The 17,803-nt window shown below is 53.7% G+C and overlaps 1 protein-coding gene across 1 annotated transcript; it reads right to left on the bottom strand.

Annotated features, from left to right (window-relative positions):
* Positions 1-3,023: 3,023 nt before the first annotated feature.
* Positions 3,024-12,606, bottom strand: PRRG3 (proline rich and Gla domain 3). Its single transcript, XM_027097957.1, has 4 exons — positions 12,533-12,606; positions 10,199-10,236; positions 8,956-9,116; positions 3,024-8,560 (listed from the first exon to the last, which is right to left on the bottom strand). The coding sequence occupies exons 2-4, from the start codon at positions 10,203-10,205 to the stop codon at positions 8,033-8,035; spliced, it is 696 nt and encodes a 231-aa protein (XP_026953758.1). The 5' UTR covers positions 10,206-10,236; positions 12,533-12,606; the 3' UTR covers positions 3,024-8,032.
* Between the last annotated feature and the right edge of the window lie 5,197 nt (positions 12,607-17,803).

Below are 17,803 nucleotides of genomic sequence, written 5' to 3'. Positions count from 1 at the left end.
ACCTAGCCAATCCCATCACCATCTCTTGCCTGGATGACTGCCATAGCCTCCTACCTTATCTCTTTGATCGTGTTGAGCCCGTTCTCCATACAGCAGGCAGAGAGATTGTTGCCAATATAATAGGCGTGGTCATGGCCTCTTGCTCCCACTATCATTAAAGACTACAATACTGAGTGTGGCTTGGGGAACCCTACATGGACTGACTTCCCTCTACCTTTTGCAGTCTCATCTGGCACAAGTCTTTCCCCTTCTGCTACCCTGGCTTCTCCTGTTGCCTTAAAAACATGATGGCCTTGCTGGCCTCCAGGTCTCTTCACATGTTCTCCCTCTGCCTGGTTTAATTGTCTTCTATTCTTTTTGCCTGACTGATTCCTACTCATCCTTCAAGCTTTAGGTTGGATATGGCTTCTTCAGGAAGGCTTTCTCTGGCAGCCCCCGGCTCCCACCTAGCAGAAAGTTCCACATGCTCTGTGGCTATGGCTTGCCTCATGCCTCCCCGACCAAGCTAGGCCCAGAGCTCCAAACAGGTAGGGCCCTTCCGGAGCCCCATGGCCTGGGTGGAAGCAGGGACACCCCCAGGTTGGGGGACACAGTGCTCTGCCAGCACCCCTCCCTCTATGCCCGGTCAGCCCCAGGACTCTGGGATGCTGGCATCAACCAGCCCACCCACTGTGCTTCTGTGATTAAGTGTAACCAGCCTGATATGAACGTTACCCAGCCTCTATAGCCTCTATTTTTATAGCACATATAAACTGAAATCTGAACTGAAACTGAATCCATTACACAGTTTGAGCTCTTCAGAGAAATTGTTGAAAGCCACTGTTACTGGAGCTGCTAGGCTTGTGATTCATGAAAACAACATGTTTTGTCTATTAAAAAAATTTGAGAGGGCACAAATATTTTGTCTATGCTTCAGGCTTTGGGTTCTCCCATCACTCTCCACAGAGAGACCCTGGGAAAACCATTCTGAAGCCCACTTCGCCTCTCCCAACCCCACCTGCCCTGTGGGGGCCTTCAGCAGCTGTCCCAGGCCCATCCATCTGTGGCAAGTAAGAATCTGCTCTGGGGCACGGTTTGAGAATGGCAAGGTGCCCCTGTCTTTGTCGGCATCTCAGAGAAGTCATGATGTCCACCCCCAAGCTTTTCCAGAGTGTGTATGATGTGCTCAGGGTTGGGAGAAGGGGCAACAAAGACTCCCCCTGCCATGAATAGAGTGGTATGGGCTGAACTGTGTCCCCCCTCCACAAGTTCATATGTTGAAATACTGACCTCCAGTACCTCAGAATGCGATTACATTGAGAGGTAGGGTCTTTAAAGAGGTAATTAAGGTTAATGAGGTCAATAGGGTGGTCCCTGATCCAATATGACTGGTATCCTTATAAGAAGAGGAGATTAAGATACAGACATGTACACGGGGAAGACCCCATGAAAACACAGGGAGAAGACGGCCATCTACAAGCCAAGGAGAGAGGCCTCAGGAGAAACCAACCCTGCCGACACCTTGATCTCAGACTTCCAGCCTCTAGAAATGGGAAACAATACACTTCTGTCATTTAAGCCATCCAGTCTGCAGGCCTTTGTGCTGAGTTCTGGGGAAGAAGTGGCGAGAAAAAAAAAGTTATACATGGTCTCTGCCCTTGCGGAATTAACAGTTGGGCAGGAAGCGGTGGGGGGTGTGCTGGGAGGATGAACAGTCAACAAGAAAACAAAGCAAAGTGATCTCCAAAGGAGACCAGCCATGCCATATGAGTGGCCTGCGCTGGGACAATCTGGACAGACTGGGGTTCACATGATGAGGCCGGCAATTCTTCCCTGGGAGGCCTTGGTCGAATGGCATGCCTTTTGGGCCTTGCTTCCCTCAGATGTCACGGGTTTATTGGGAGGATCATCTCAGTTAATGCATCTACAGGGCCTGGCGTACACTAAGTGCTCAATAAATTCTGGCTTCGATCATTTCCAAGCACAGCTCGTGGCTCCTCTCCACTGCCCTTCAGTCCCTTCATTCTGTGAGATCTCAAGCCAACTGCTGTAAGGGTGTGGCCATGGTACAGGATGGGGTCTGGGGGAAGGGTGAAAAGAGGGGTCCCACCTTCCCAAGACCTCATGTATTAGCTCCCTTGCATGGACTAGGCTGGGACCCTAAGTGGCTGCCTAGAGTGCTAGTTTCTAACAAAAAGAGCCTAAAGTTCAAAACCTATGTTCATAACATGATCCCATCTGTGTGCGGGAGTCTGCCTGAAGAGTCTTCATTCGACTTTCCAGCATCTCCAGAAGCTTGGCATCACTCAATAAGCCAGCTCGGGATAAGAATAGAACCTAAGGCCTCTGGCTGTCATTCTTGGCATTGAGCCTCCACGTTCAATCCTTGAAAGAGGCCCTGAATTTCATTGCCATTGTCTCATCACTGCCATGACTTTTCCTATTAAAGGGTGGATTACTTTCATTACTGGGGATGGGCACAACTTTCACCAACAACTTCCCATGGCCATACTTCACTCCACACCAACAGCTGGGTGTGCTCGGGGCTAAGACCACACTTCCTCCAAGGGGAGGCTAAGGCATCATCGCCCTCTGGACAGTCTTGTACTCCTGCCATCCTCAGAATTCAGGAAGCTGAGCCAGGGCAAAACCTGAGTATTATGTCCCCCCTATGTAGGGCACAGAGAAATTTCTCCTTTCCACCCCTCCCCCAGCGCTGAAACCAAGCAGGACATCTTTTCTAGTAAAGGACACCTCTATTAGTAACCAGGGATCAGGTGACAGGGAACTTGTTAACATGATTTGTGACAGACCTTACTAACCTCATCCCAGCGGGATGGGTCAGCAGATCATCTTACACGTATGGGTCAAACTTTAGGAACGAGGACTTCTCTGCTTCCTGCTTCTAAACTGGTTTGGGCTGTTTCCTTATCTACAGCCTGACTTTTGGAAAAACAAGTTTGGCCCACAACCATCCATGCCCCATGGAAGTTTGAGAGTCAGCAGGGATCCAAGATGGGTGAGGACAGAACACAAATGAATACCATTTGCTCTTTATTATTATTCATTATCTTCTGGTACAGAAAGAGACAAACTTAACAGCTAAACCCAACAATTACAAAAAGAGAGAGAGAGAAAGAAATCAGAAGTACGTTTGTTTGTTGCCCCCAGGCTCCAGTGAAATCCTGACATATTACTGAATGTACAGATTTCCCAGCTGACATGGGTCAACACATGAATTACGAGCACAGTTTAAAGTGGTACCAAAATTAATCCATTTCACAGTAATCTTGTCTATAAGCTCAGTTGCACATATCAGGGTTTCCACTGTCACAAATTCACGACCACAGAGTGAAAGAGCAGGTGTGTTCAGGCCTGGGAAAGTGGCATCCGTAAGGGGAGACAGATTGGGAGGCATAAGCAGCTGTGGGATTTGTCCCAATCTTGAATATCTGTGTTAATACTTGGGCTGGGGGCGGGCGAAGGGCAGGCACTGGGCAACGGTCACATAGCTCAGTACAGTGGGACAACTGTTGAGGCACTGAGCCCGAGGGGGTGTGCTGCGCTGTTAGGATATCTTTGTCAGGAAAATTCTTGCTCCAGAGAGACTCACCGCCCACAGCCTATGAAAGGAAAAGCTTGATATGTTTGAATATTTGGGGGCGAATGATGGGAGCGGCCGGTCTTACAGCGAAACATCTGCTTTACAGACTATTTAGCAAGATATACAGTTATATTACTTTAAATTGCAGTTTAGTTCACAAACTATTTTATTCGTAGAGCAAATAAAGGAGGAGAATGAAAAGCCGCCATACCCAACATTCCCACAGTAGACAGAGAACCAGAGTTCATCCTGTACACGAAGAGCCCGACAAATGAGAACTGCCGAAGGCACAGTGAAGGGATCCGTACTATCTTGAGCCTTTTATTTGAAAAAGGTACTCGTTTTAAACTAGATCCCTCTTACACATATGACCCTGAAAACGACCTGAAGGGAAGAATATCTTGAATATTTCTACGGAGTGAGAATCGCAGATACCACGAATTATCTTAAGTTGTGATTTTCTCTAAGTTTTGAATTAGTGGGCTTCGAATTAATGGGCTTTTACCATAGTTGCAGGCAGTCTGATTCAAGTACTTTTAAATTAGCTAATTATACTGATTAGAATGAGTAGAGTTCAGTGGGGAGGATGTGCTTGTTTCTGAATCGGTGCAATCCTGAGATGGGGCTGCGTTCTTGTCAGCTCTCCATCTCAGCCTTGAACGTGAGGGCACACGCATGACACAAAGCACACACACGCACACTCCTAGAAACAGACAGTGTAGGTAAGAGTTTCTCTTAATAATCTCCCTCTCTCCCTCCCCCCACCCCGACAAAGGAACAATCTAGAGGCAGTGTTGTTTTCAGTTCTTCTTGTGGGATGCCATTTGGTTGTGAAAAGATCAACCGCCCAGCCAGAGAAGAACCATGTGGCTCTAACTCCTTAGCAAAAAGATGCTTTCCTGACCCGGATCCATCATCTTCAAGCTACCAAAAACACAGAGTCCAACAAATTGGGCAGATTCCTATTTTCCGAAGCACCCTAAGGAACTCACACTAGTGGCAGTGGGATTCGCAAGTAGAAGAGGAGGGCCCTGGCCTCCGGGTCAGACGGCGCAGTGTTGCGTGTCCGTCAGCCAGGGCACGTCACAGCTGTGCAGGGCTGCACACACTGGGCACCTGCGCACTCCACTTCCTGTTGTGCTTTTGTTTTGAAAACCCCCGGGTGATGGGGAGTAGCAGGGGAGGGACAAGATTGTGATGCTTGTTTGGAAAAGTCTTTAAAAGATTTTGGTTGAAAACATGTGACAGTCACATTCCAAGGAATTTGTCAAAGGCTTTTCTGTTTTCTTTTAAGTGAAAATTATCTAAATAACCAGCCCTGCCATTCCCAAAGTCAACAGTCACACATCTTTCCACCAAAAATAAAAATAAAAAACAAAAAGGCCCAGGAGTGCTCAGATTTCCTTCAGCTGCTGATACCCACAGAACAGAAGCCAAGGCTGGGGGCACTGCTCCAAAAGGGCGTGTGAGGGGGGGGGTCCCACAGTGGGGAGGCCCACAGGATAGAGCTGCTTCATCTTCATCCAAAACCTTTTGTGAAGGAGGGCAGAAGGCGGCAACTCTGGCGGGCTTGCTCCAACAGCTAATCTTGGCTTTCCTGACTCAGGGTCCTGTCCTCAGGCTGCCTAGCCCTGGGAGGTGACATTCCTCCCTTCAGACCGGAACCCTCCTGGTACAAATATAGCCACACGCCGGCTATTGTTTCAGATAAGCATGTGAGAAAAGGCAACGTTCACACGTGTATACACACACACACACACACACACGCAAAGTCCAAAAACAATGAAAATGTGGCTACCGCAGATGAAGCGTTGTATCAAATCAACAACCATACAAAGACGGAGTTTGAAAAGATATGTACAGGGCATTCGTAAAAGCCAAATGTGCACCGCGAGGAGTTATGACCATGGTGTACTGTACAATCTTTTTTTCTATGATATACTGCGAAAAACGTCCCAGAGACCACGGTGGCAACCCCACGTGGAAGAACGCTGCAAAGCACCTGGACCGGAGAGCTCGGCGCCTGCAGGATGCAGGCCGCCCTCCAACGGGCCGGGCTCCTGCATCCCACCCGCTCCCACCTCCAGCCAGCTGCAAACAGCAAGCAGCTCAGCAGGGAGGGGCTCGACGGGGGCCAAAGGGAGCAGGCAGTCCCGGGCAACCTCCCTCTGGCTCTGGTGAGTGGGGCCCACGCCTGGCTCTCTCCCGTGCTCCCGGGTCACACGCAGGCACGGCCCCCGAGGAAAGGCTGGGATGGCAGGGACCGGCCCCGGAGCCTCAGGCTGCCCCGGGTCCTCCAACATGGCTGAATAGGATGGACCCCAGCATCCCTCATGGACAAAGCAGGGGCTTTCTAGGCCCCAAATGCCTTCGTGAGAAAGGGCAGGAGTGCGGTGCTAGAGGCCCAGAGGGAGGAAAAGAGGAAGGAAGGAAAGGTGGAATGCCACCTGGTCAGCACCTCTGGCATCGGGGAGCTCTCGCGGAAGGGAAGCAGGGGTGCGGAACGGTCCAACTCGCAGGAGACTGACTCCCCAGGTTGAGACTCGACTTCAGAGTCCTACAAAGGCCTCCACTAGAACTGGTCCCTTATAACCTACATATTTCTAGAAGAACCTTCCTAAGGGCAAACTGCACTGGCTTCCCGGTGCCTCAAGCACTACACAGGCATTAGCTCAGTCAGCCTCCAGGAGGCCTGTGAGGTAGGGGTAAGGATGGAAAACCCCGGCCACAGGGTTGTGTTGTCCAAGCTGGTGGCCTCGCTGGGGTAAGAACACTAAGCCTCCTCGTTTGAAGCGTGTTCCTGGGTGAGTGCCCAGGACTGGAGGGGCCTCCAGAAGTCATCTGTGGCCTCTAGGCAGGGCCGCATTCAAAGAACGAGGCCTGAGGCCTGCCTTGGAGAGCGGTTTAGACAGAGAGAAGCTTGTCTTCTCAGTGGGTTTTAAACTGCTGTGGTTGCCAATAGACCCTGGCTGTGCACTCTTTGGGGCCCCACAAAAATTTGCTACATTTTTTAAAGCACCACAGAGGAAAAACGGTTTGGTGCTGAGGCCAGGAGGATGAAGATGGAAGGGTAGGGAGGCAGTGTTGACAGTGTCTCTTGCGCGGTCACTGACAGTTAAAGGGCGGGTCACCTCTGCCCCGCTGCGGCCCGAAGCCTCACTGAAATGGAGAGGTGGGCAGCTCCTGGGCCACAGAAAGGGGTTACTAACAGTGGACCAGCATCTGCTAATGACAGAGCAAATCATTGATGGGCCGTCAACCCCAGGTCACGAGCTTCCCCATCTCCCCCACAGAGAAATTTCTAAAAAGGGACACTTTTGGATCTTCTCCCCAGGTGGGCCCCATCATTAAGAAGAAATCAGCCATCTGAAATTCAAGTTCATCTCAACACACCCACTCACGAAAAGGGCAGTAGCCTAAAAGTTCACAGCCAGAGAGCACAGTGCCGAGGAAGCCCAGTTTGTGGGTTTAATCATCCTACGGGCCAACCTCACAAGGAGAAAACTTCAGCTCTCTGCCCTAGCCTGGACCCCGCCCGTTCAAAGGCCATGGGCTCCACAGGCAGGGTCAGCAGCGTCCGTTTTCCCGAGGCTCTGATAGGGCTCGTGCCAATGGGTAGCGGCTTTAGCACAGCTGGTACACGTGCCTGGAGAGCCAGGGTCTAGGGGAGGCCAAGCACAGTAGGATCAGAGCTGCCCTCCAGATGGCAACGTCCCCAGTCTGAAGGAGGAGCTCTGTCGGCCAGGCCCTGTCCCTCGTCCTTCACGCACCCCGTCATCCTTCCAGGTGACTCCAGACACTCCTTTGAACCTGGTCGGGAGTGTGGGGTGAGTGTCGGGGGAGGGGAGTGTCACAGATGACCTGCGTGACTGATTTCCCTTGAACCCCTATGAGTGGCCCAGGTGATATCGTTTTGTTTTATTGTGTCTCGTTGCGTTATTACTCTTTTCGTTTCTGTTCTGTCCTTGTCCTTGCCAAACGTAAGCAAGGACAGAAAGCACAGGGCTAGTGAGGGAAAAGGGCGCTGAAGGGCTGGCTTCTCTCCCTCATCTCTGTGGCGAGGCTTCAGACAAACAGGTCTTTGGCCAGCTGCGTGGCCCCCGGGCCCGAGCCTGTGGACGTTCTGGCCACAATCAATTCAACAGGGTGATTCCTTTGGCATAAGAGAAGCCAGTCCCTGACAGGAGGACAGGATGGCAGGGGCGTGAGGGCTTCTGGAGGAGCTGGGCTCTCTGGCCTGCGGCTCTCCTCAGAGGTGATATATATGCTTATGATCCCTACCCCCTCCACCTGTCTTTGACAACCGACTTCCTACAAATCCACGGATAGGAAATTATTTGGCAACAAGGAGGCTAAGGCTGTTTTGTGGTGGCACAGTCTTAAAAAAGTTAAAAAGAAAACAGGAGGCCCCTGAACGAGACTTTCACACTGGACAGGACACGAGTCCTACTACTTGTCTGAGTCAGGGTTGGCGGCCACTATCTCCTCATACTTTGGGGGCGGGTCACTGTAAGAGACGCTCGCTTCCTCGCTGCTGCTCTCCTGGGGAGCAGTCACCTCCTCATAGGACGGGGGAGGGGTGGCACTGGACAGCCTGGAGAGGGACAGCTCGGGAAGGTAGAGGGTGCTCTCGAGGCGGACCGTGGTTCTACCCCCGCGACTAGGCCCCAGCACCACCTGTGGGGGGCTCCCTGCCTCCCGGTGCCCAGAGGCCTCCCCCTGGCTGTGCACGGTGCCCCGGTAGACCATGACCCGGGGCAGGCTGTGCCCCGCGCGACTCGCTAAGTACCGGTTCTGAGCATATGAGGGGTGATGACGGGTGGCCTTCTGCAGCTGACACCGCCAGATGATGAACAAGGCAATGACGATCAGCAACGCCACCCCCAGAAGGGGCACCACCACGTACATGGCATCTGAGCTCTGCGCAGGGTCTCGGACTGAATAGACTGCATTCGGGTACCCTTTCCAGAACTCCATCTGCAAACGAAGGAGGAAGGCGGCTGACACTTACACGTAAGCGCTCGGATCCCAGATGGAGCTCAGAGCCCTTCAGCAGGTCTGGGTTTACGTTCAGCAGGGTCTGCGGCTGCCCCCGCCCCGCCCTGTCTCACTAGCCTCTGAGAGCCATCAAAGAGGCTGTGGAATGCCCCGAGGACAAAGGACACCACTCACAAGTCAGGAGCCCCCCAGAGTCAGGCAGATGGGACTCTAAGGACAGGTGATCTGTTCTTCTGTGGTCCCAGTGGCCCTGGCCTGGACTCGGCTGGATTCCCTTCATTGCTTCCAATTCGTCTGAGATCCCCAGGGCCCACTCTGCTTAATCCTGAGGCTATATCTGTGCTCTCGGCACCCAGCCCCAGGGTGGTACATGCCGTTTTCTCCTTGTCCTCAAACACCTCCTTGACCTCCTCGTAGCTGCAGATCTCCTCCATGCACTCCCGCTCGATGGTCCCCTGGCGCAGCTCCTCCAGGAATTCATTGGCACGAGGGAACCGTTTCAGGACCGAATGGGCATTCTTGGCCTCCAGAAACACTGAGGAGAGAGTCACACTGAGGTCTGGAATGGGGAGGGGCCCAGAGGCTCCTGCCGACCAGACTCAGCCCAGGCACAGAGGCACCATTATGGAGGGAAGCAAGACAGAGCCAGCAGGCAGGACACCACCCCAGACACGTAAAAGGGATGGAAGGGCTGACTTTCTGTGACGCCACAGTGTATCTGCCTAGAATACCATGGACCCGACAAGACTCTGGAGGAGAATGGGGCCCTTCTGAGAGTGAAGTGCATGTTGCATGGGAACCATGGACATGACAGATTTTGAGTGTTTCGGTGAAAAAGTACCTAGTATCTTCTGCCTTGCCTCAAAAAGAGACAATCAGGGCCCTTATCATAAGAATGTATTCCCCTTTGAGGCTGACGCTGTAGCCAACACCAAAGAGCCCCAGAAGACGCTGCCAGGGTGGTGTCCCTCCACCTGAATGGACACCTGTGCCGTCAGGTGGCCTGGCATCGATAGTCTTGCCCCAGACAGTCTGGTACAAACCCAGGCTGCGGTAGATCGGAAGGCTGGATGCATGTGAACCGGAGAACGCCTCTGGGAAGTGGGGTAGCAGGGTCTAGATGGAGAATCTAGGCTTTTGGAGACTGGGCACAGATGCATCCATCAGAAATGTCATGGAGTGGGAACCGTATCTACTTATTCTCAAGGGGAACCCCAGCTCCAGCTGAGCCGACTGGCACACCCATGAGCCTGAGCTGAGACTTTAGAGGATGAAAGAAGAGGTGACATCTGCTCCTGGTACTCCCCTCGAGGTGGGACTTCCTAGTCCTCCTGTCAAGCAGCCCCTCTTGGTGCCCAGGCAGGCACCCCTCCCCAGGCTCCATGGCCTGCCATATTAGTTTCTCTCAGAGTGGCCTGGGGAGCTGCGCATCTCCAAGGGAGCACGTGCTCCAGAAGGGAGCCAAAGAGTTGAGAGGGTAAAGATGTGGACAGGGGCCACAGGAAAACCCCCAGGGAGAGGAAAGCTGGAAAGGACTTGATAGTTAGACTCGCCCCTTTCCCATGAGCCCCGAGGCATGGCTCTTCTCCCCGCCAGCCTGGGCCCGGAAAAACTCACCTGCCATGGCGCTCCCTCAGATCCAGTGTCTCACTTCCCTGACGAAGGAGAAAAGCAGAGTCATGGTGAAATCACACCCCGAAACCTACAGGGCACCCTCTTGGTCCTGGGATGTGACTCCCACCCACACTGGCCGGGTCAAAGGGCAAAGCAGCGCCCCATGGAGCACATCATCCTCTGCGCAGCCACTTACAGCCCTGCCGCTCTCATCCTTTTCCAAGAACACACTCAGAGTCTAGACCTAAGGGTTGAGGGTTTCTTTTCAAAAAAGAAAAACTCCTACAGGCTGAGGTTCCGCCTTCCTCACTCTCCTCGATGAATCTCTGCACTTTTGAGCTGGAAAAGACCTCAGAGACAAGGGGCAACAACAACCATCTCCAAAGTCATGGCCCAAGCCCAGATGACCCGCTGTGTTCGTCTTCCACAGACAGGGTGGCAAGGATCTCCTGAAACAGACTCATCTCTCTTCTCTTTGCATTAAACAACACGGCAGCAACGTACACTCCCACTCATGCACATATTCCAGAGCACTGGCCAAGCCGTCCACATCTGGGAGCAATCACCCCACTGCTCCCCTCCCAAGCAGAAGCTCTGGTTTTATGACTAACTGGATGTAAGACACAGGAACGGTGTAACCCTTTTTGCCTAGGCTGCCAGGAAGTTCAGTATTAACATTAACCGTGAAGGACAGGCGCCCTGGAAGCCCAGCTGTTAAACACTTATGCGTTCTCCCCTGTGACACAGTATCCACTTTTCTACTTATGCTTTCAATCTTATGTATATTTAAACTATACCCTCTAATCCTTTTGGCAAACAGGTAGAATAGTAATCATAAATAAAATTAAAACTCAAGGAAAACTAGCAAACGTAACATCTGTCTATGGAAACACTGTGTTAAGGGAGCCTTTCTCTTTTGCACCCCACAACTATCCCACCCGAAACTATCAGCGTGGGAATTTGTCAACAGATGGGCCTGCCATTGTGAGAAAAGTTGACCCCAAGTGTTTGTTTATGAGAGAGAAGATGTAATATTATCTCAAAATCCTGCTTCAATTATGGATCTCTGAGGTTCCCCTAAGGCCAATGCCAATCACGTGTCTAGGGGGTGGGTGTGGCATGCCTGACAGCAAGGTTTTTGATTGAAGAAAAATGGAGCTGTTGTGTCAGGGTTTGAAAAGAATGAGCAAAGGCTTTAATAATAAGTGATGACAGAAAAATACATGTGTCATTGCTTATCAATGAGAACTGCATTTAGATTTTTTCTGTGGAGAAATTACGTAACAGCTTCCCTATAGCTATGTCTTATCCCAAACACACCCGACTGTGGTGCATGCACACCCACACGTATCATAGGCCAGACTGTGTTATCCTGACACCTGCATAAGTCATTAGTTCATTTTTAAGCTTCAGACATGCCAGGAACTCCTCCAAACAGCTCCCAGGCATGGCCCACTCCATTAACAATTCTGTGGCCACCCTCACTACTGCTGCTGCCCTAAGGCCTCCTCCCCCTCCTTCCCCAAAATTTAGCGCCTGCTTCTTCCCCTATAAATACACCATCAATAGGCCGTTACTATGGCAACAGTGAGGAAGCGCGAGGGCTCCACGACAGAGAATACTGCTGCAGTCACGCATGTATATGTCCCTCCTGCCCCTGGTGGATACTGTAAGGCTGAGTGGAGGCCGGAGGAATTTTTAACCCACTCCCCACAGGAACACAGCTGAATCCTGACGGCCTGGAAAGGAAGGAAGGCAGGGACTGGCCACCACAAAGACCTTCCTTAACCCCCACCCCCACCCCCGCCAGGCTGCAGCTGACCCGTCCCACCACTCTGGGACATCACTCCCAAAGTCCCTCGCATGGGGACTGGCAGCCATCTGAGCATCTAGTGTCCCAAGACGTGGCCTCAGAAACGTTTCTCCAAATCCCAGCCCTTTTCATTTCCCTCACTCAGAACTGATCACTAGGAAAGGCTTCTGTGATCTCCAAATCTCATGACTCATCAACCCACCCGATGACACGGTACTCCCAAATTACGCTCCAACTCAAACTCTGGGCCCTCCTCGTCCCCCTTCCACTCATGCCAGCCCTGAAAGTGCCCGTGCTCGCCCACTGTCGCCCGCCACCAGTGCCCGCCACCAGTGCCCGCCACCAGAGCCCTGCCCAAGAACTCCTGCTTCTGGCCCAGCAACTGGGTCTGCTGGTGAACCCCCAGCGCCCTGGCCCGACCGGGCCTCCAGATCCTCCCCCAACAGGGCCCAGCGCCCAGCTCAGTGGCCCTGGACGCGGCACCGTGCCCTCGGGGCTGGGGCGCCCAACCCCAGCGGCCTCACCGTTCTCCGGGCCCAGGAGGCGGCAGCCCTGTTTGCGCACGCAGCCCGCCACCTCGCTGCTGCGCCTCTTCCAGCAGGGCCCCTGTCCCCGCCCACCTGCTCCCCGTCGGCCAAGCCCCCCGGCCCGGCCCAGCCGTCTCCTCCCACCCTCCCTCCCCGCCCCGCTGCCCTCCCACCGCCCCGGGCGCCCCGTGGCTCAGCCCGGCCAGGGCCGAAATGCGCCTGGAGCTCCCGCCCCTCGCAGCCGGACGCCCAGGCCCTACCCATACCTCGGTACCCCCCTGGCCCTGCTCTCCTCTGGGGGCTCCGCCGCTGCCCGCCCCCCACACCCCGCCGCGCCAGGTCTGGCCTCGCGCCCCGCGCCTTGCGCTCCACCCTCGAGCGCCACGACCACCGCGCCCCGGGCGCCAGGCCGCGATCGTCGCGCCGCACCGCGCGCCGGGCCGCCGGGCCGAGGAGAGTAGAAGGAGTAGGGGGCGACGAGAGCGGGCCGAGGGGGTAGGGAGGGCGGGCCGGCGAGCTGGGCCGGAGGGGCGGTGGCGCGCACCGAGCACCGCGCGCCCGCGCCCCACTCCGCCAGCGCCGCCCCTGCCCCCGCCCTTGCCGCCGGGGGGCGGGGCCTGGCCGGCGGGCCCGGGGCGATCCCGGGACCCTCGGCCGAAGGCGCGGGCCCCGTCGTGCCCCCGGGCGTGGGCCCTCGGAAGCCCGGCGCTGCAGCGGGCTCGGGCAGCCGCACCCAAAGCCAGCGCGCCAGGCGTCCCCGCGCAGCCCAACCCCCCAACTGTCCCCCACTCTGGCTCACCTGTCATTCCGGCGGGCCCGCCCCCGACTACCAGCCGAGAAAAGAGGGGCGGGGGCCCGCAGCCCGGGCCTTCCTCGTCAGCGTGCCAGCGGGCCTGCAGAAGAAGGGCCGGGTCGAGGCCGCGTTCAGCCAATGACTGGGTGACCTTGGCTTCGTCACTTACCTCCCCCCGACCCTGTCCCAGGACGGCAGTCTTTTCTCTGGTCAAATCTGGGAAATGGGGAGCATCCTGCCGCCCTCGCGGGGCTGCAGCGAAGTAGTGGAAGAAATGGGCTTGGGAAACTCTTGACGCGTAGAAATGGGAGAGGATGGAATCTTCTGGGCCTGCAAGGGGAGCGCTGGGTGGGGGTGGGGCCCTCAGGAGGCCGCGATGTGGGAGGTTCAGCATGACAGGACAAGACGCTGGTAGCAGAAGGATGACACTAGTCGTGGGAGAACCGCGGGAAGAGGTGGACTGCTAAGAGAGGGCAGGACGGTTCCAGGGGAGCTCAGGGTCTCGGTCTGCCAAAGCCTCCCACGAGGGGCCCTGTGCGGCCTGCTGGGTTTTCGGGGCTCTTTTTGTTCTCTGCGCTTCTGGAGCCCAGCCCAGCATGGGAGTTGACAAGCCCACCCCCCTAATTTGGTGTTTTGGGGCAGAATGAGCCTGGAAGGCGTCACCCGAACTACCTCCACCCCCCATTCCAGGCAGAGAAATAGCAACTTGCCCACCACCCTTGGTTTGGTGAAAATAGGGAGGGAAAGCTTCCATCACCCCAGCAGCTTCCAGTTCAGCTCTGGGCTGGCAGAAAGCAGCCTTGGCCAGGGCCCAGCTCCCCATCTTCCTCCCCTTTCCCCACTCCCAGTGGTGCTTTCCTCTCCACCCCTGCCTCCTGTTCGCAGAGTCCTCCCCTGGCTTGCTTGCTCTTCCAAGGCGGCAGGAGCCTTCTTTGCCCAGCACGGACCATCTGAACCCTCCCCAACGAAGAAGGCAGCAGGGCCGGACCCCTGGCCTGTGGGGTGGGCTTCCACAGAAAAAATCAAGTTCACCTGGGATTGAGAATGGAGCTCCTTTGGGGCCCAAAGGGCTATGTATCTTTTCAAAGCACCCTCAGATCAGAGGGTGAGATCCTGGGCCCTGATTGGTGGGGGAAATGGTCTGAGGCTCTTCAGGAACTGACTTCCTGGGTCTCCTAGTCCACCACCCTGTCCCATCCTGATCTTAACATCCGCTGTGTTCACAGATGACTTTATGTAGCTTTCAGGGTGAGGTGAGGGTCCATGGCTTCCACCGCCTTCTGGCATCCCCAGCTAAGCTTCTGGCTCCAGCAAAGCCAGTCTAATTCTAGTTCCCTCTCTGCCCAGGATGCCTTTCCTCCCACCGTCAGCCTCTGTGCGTTTGTATTCATTCTTCCCAAATGACATCTCAGATGTCATCTCTACTCTTGAGGTCTTGTGGGATTCTCCACCCCCACCTGTGTTGACTGTTCTATTCTCAGCTCTCTGTCGGCAGAGACTATAAACGTGCGGGCTTCTGTGGATGCCAAGGGCAGGAAGGAACAATAGCAGTGCCTCTGCAGCACACTGCCTGCTTCAACTCTTGGCGGTACCCCAGATCAGCTCTCTGATACTCAGCAAGTGACTTAACCTGTCTGCATCTCAGTTTCCTCATCTGTCAAATAGGAGTGATGATAATAGTACCTGCCTCAAACGGCGAGGAAGAGCGCAAATGGGACAGTCACGTCAAGTGTTCCTGGTGCTTAAGTATGAGCGTGACGCATGCTGGGTTTTGCCTGCCTCCAGCTGCGTTGTGTTCATTTGGTTTCTCACTTGTGTTGCACACTTGCCTCTTCTATCTCGAGGCCGGGGACCTTGCCTCTTCGAGTGTCCCTAGCATCCAACAGAGAGCCTCGTCCACAGCAGGCTTAGTAGACGCTTGCAGAGCTGAGGCAGGAGAGGCTGGGCTTCTATGAGAAGCTGGAGTGGCGGTCAGCCTTCAACTTACCACCAAGATATTGTTCCCAACACCACCAGCAGCTCTGGCCCCTGAATCCTCCCTGTGGGGAGCCTGAGTCCTGGCTTCCTCCAGATTTTGGCTCCCTTAGAGGGTTTTCTGCCACCCCTCAAGATGGCTACAGGCACTCCCAAGGACTGGCTGGGGAAGGCTGCAACTCTTTGACTCCTCCCCTCCTGCTTTCTGCCGACATTGGCCAGTCTCTCCTGTCCTCACCCCTCAAGTGCACTGACTCCATCAAATTCCTCCACGTGGCCTCTCCCTTTGACTAGAGAAGTACCCTCTTCCAGCCTCATTCAATCCTGGCGCCTCACTCTCTACCCTACCATCGTCCAGCCCAGGACTGAACCCTCCTATAAGCCCTGTTGACCCCCATCCTCTTATGTCCTCACTGACCTTCACCCCATTCCTGAGTCTGAACACTGGTCCTTACTCCAGAAGAGTCTTAATCCATCTCTGTACACTGATCAACAAATCATATTCATATGTTGAAGTTCTAATCCCCTCAGAATGTGTCCATACTTGGAGACAGGAACCTTACAGAGGTAATTAAGGTAAAGTGACGTCATTCATGTGGATCCTACTCCAATCTGACTGGTGTCCTTATAAGAAGAGATGATTAGGACACAGACATACACAGAGGGAGAGCATGTGAGGACACAGGGAGAAGGCGGCCATCGACAAGCCAAGAAGTAAGGCCTCTGAATAAACCAACCCTGATGACACCTTGACCTCAGACTTCCGGCCTTCAGATCTGTGAGAAAATAAATGTCTCTTCTTTAAGCCACCCAGCCTGTGGGACTCTGTTGTGGCAGCCACACTAAGACATCAGGTATTTGTTCAGTGCTACTATGTGCCAGGTACTGTTCTAGGACCTGGGATTACAGAAGCCGACAAAACAAACAATTCCTACCCTCGTGGAGGTTAGACAAAAAAGCAAAGAAGTCAAAGATACAGGATGTTGGGTGATGATGAAAATGAAATACAGAAGGGTCTTGGCTCAAATGCCATCTTCTCTGTGGGGTCTTCCCTGCCCACTGCATGTAAACACTCTCCGCCCTGATGCCACGGCTTTTGCATGTCCTCGTGTCAACCAAGAGGCCAATGTGCTGAAGTGGGGCAAGTGAGAGAGGAAGATGGTAGGGGATGAAGCCAGAGAGGCCACGATGGGGGTGGTGAACGATCATGCAGGGCCTTAAAGCCTTTGTAATGACTTGGACTGTTCGAGTGAGGTGAACAGACAAGTACGGAAGCAGGGAGACTATTTAGGGACTATTGAAGTAATCCAGGTGAGAGACAGTGGTGACGCAGTGGAGGTGGTAAGAGGTAGGCCGATTCTGGGTCAATTCTGATGGTAGAGTCCCTAGAATTTGATGACAGATTGGTATTGGGCTATGACAGAAAGCCAGGAGTCAAGGACAGCTCTCAGGATTTTGGTCAGAGGAACAAGAAGGATGGAGGTACATGAACTGAATTAAGGAAGACAGCAGTGGAGTAGGTTGGACAGAGGACTCTGGAGTTCAAGGGCAAGGTCAGGGCTGGAGATATAATAGGAGAATAATTAGAGTCTAATCCGTATTCAAAGTCATGAGATTGGATGAGATCAACAAGCAAGTGATTGTAGAAAAAGAAAAGCAACTCAAGAACCAAACCCTGGGCAGGCCAACATTTAGAAGGGTCGTAGCTGAGAAGGAGCCAGCAAATGAGACCGGGAAAGAGTGATCAGTGGGGTAGGGGCAAACCAGAAGAATGTGAAGCCAACTGAAGAAGGTGTATCAAGAAGGAGAGAGTCATCAACTCCTCAAGTCCTATTGTCTGGACAAGTAAGAGGAGGACAAAGAATTGTACTTAGCAATATGGAGGTTATTGGTGATGTTTAAGAGCAATTTCCAGGGAGACATGGGGGCACAAAGGCAGATGAGAATGTTTTCAAGCCATAGTGGGAAAAGAGAAATGCCAGTGAGTAACGACTGGCCGTTCTCTTGAAGAGTTGTGCTGTAAAGGAGAGCAGAGAAGTGGGAGAGTGGTGGTTGTAGGGATACGTGGGGACAAGATGAAAGCGTTTTTTTTAATATGGGAGAGACTACACCACAGTAATGTGTGTGTGCTAACGAGCCAGTAAAGAGGGAAAAATTGATGCTGCAGGAGAGAGATGCCCGGATGTGGGTAGGTGGGAGAGGTGATGGCGGAGCTCAGAGCAGCTCTCTTCTGATGGTTCCTATTCTCTCAGTGAAACAGGAAGCCAGGCTACCAGCTGGGAGTGAGGGTGGGAGAGGGGTGTCAGCAGTTTGAGGAGAGAAGGCTTGAAATGGTCTTCTGGGAGATGGAGAGGCTGGATGTTCTGTGGAAATATAACATGATTGCTGGGCTGTGCTAAGGGCTCACTTGAGGTTTAACGGCCATTAATTTAAAGTGAAATTACTCAGCATGTCTGCATGGTTTTCTCCAGCCACGTTCAACATCGCGGATGCAGACCCAG

This window comes from Aethalodelphis obliquidens, unplaced genomic scaffold (assembly GCF_003676395.1).
Source record: "Aethalodelphis obliquidens isolate GAN/ISIS:26980383/991018 unplaced genomic scaffold, ASM367639v1 scaffold118, whole genome shotgun sequence".
Taxonomy (NCBI): domain Eukaryota; kingdom Metazoa; phylum Chordata; class Mammalia; order Artiodactyla; family Delphinidae; genus Aethalodelphis; species Aethalodelphis obliquidens.
Note: the sequence above shows the minus strand (reverse complement) of the source record. Positions and strands in the feature narration are given on the sequence as shown.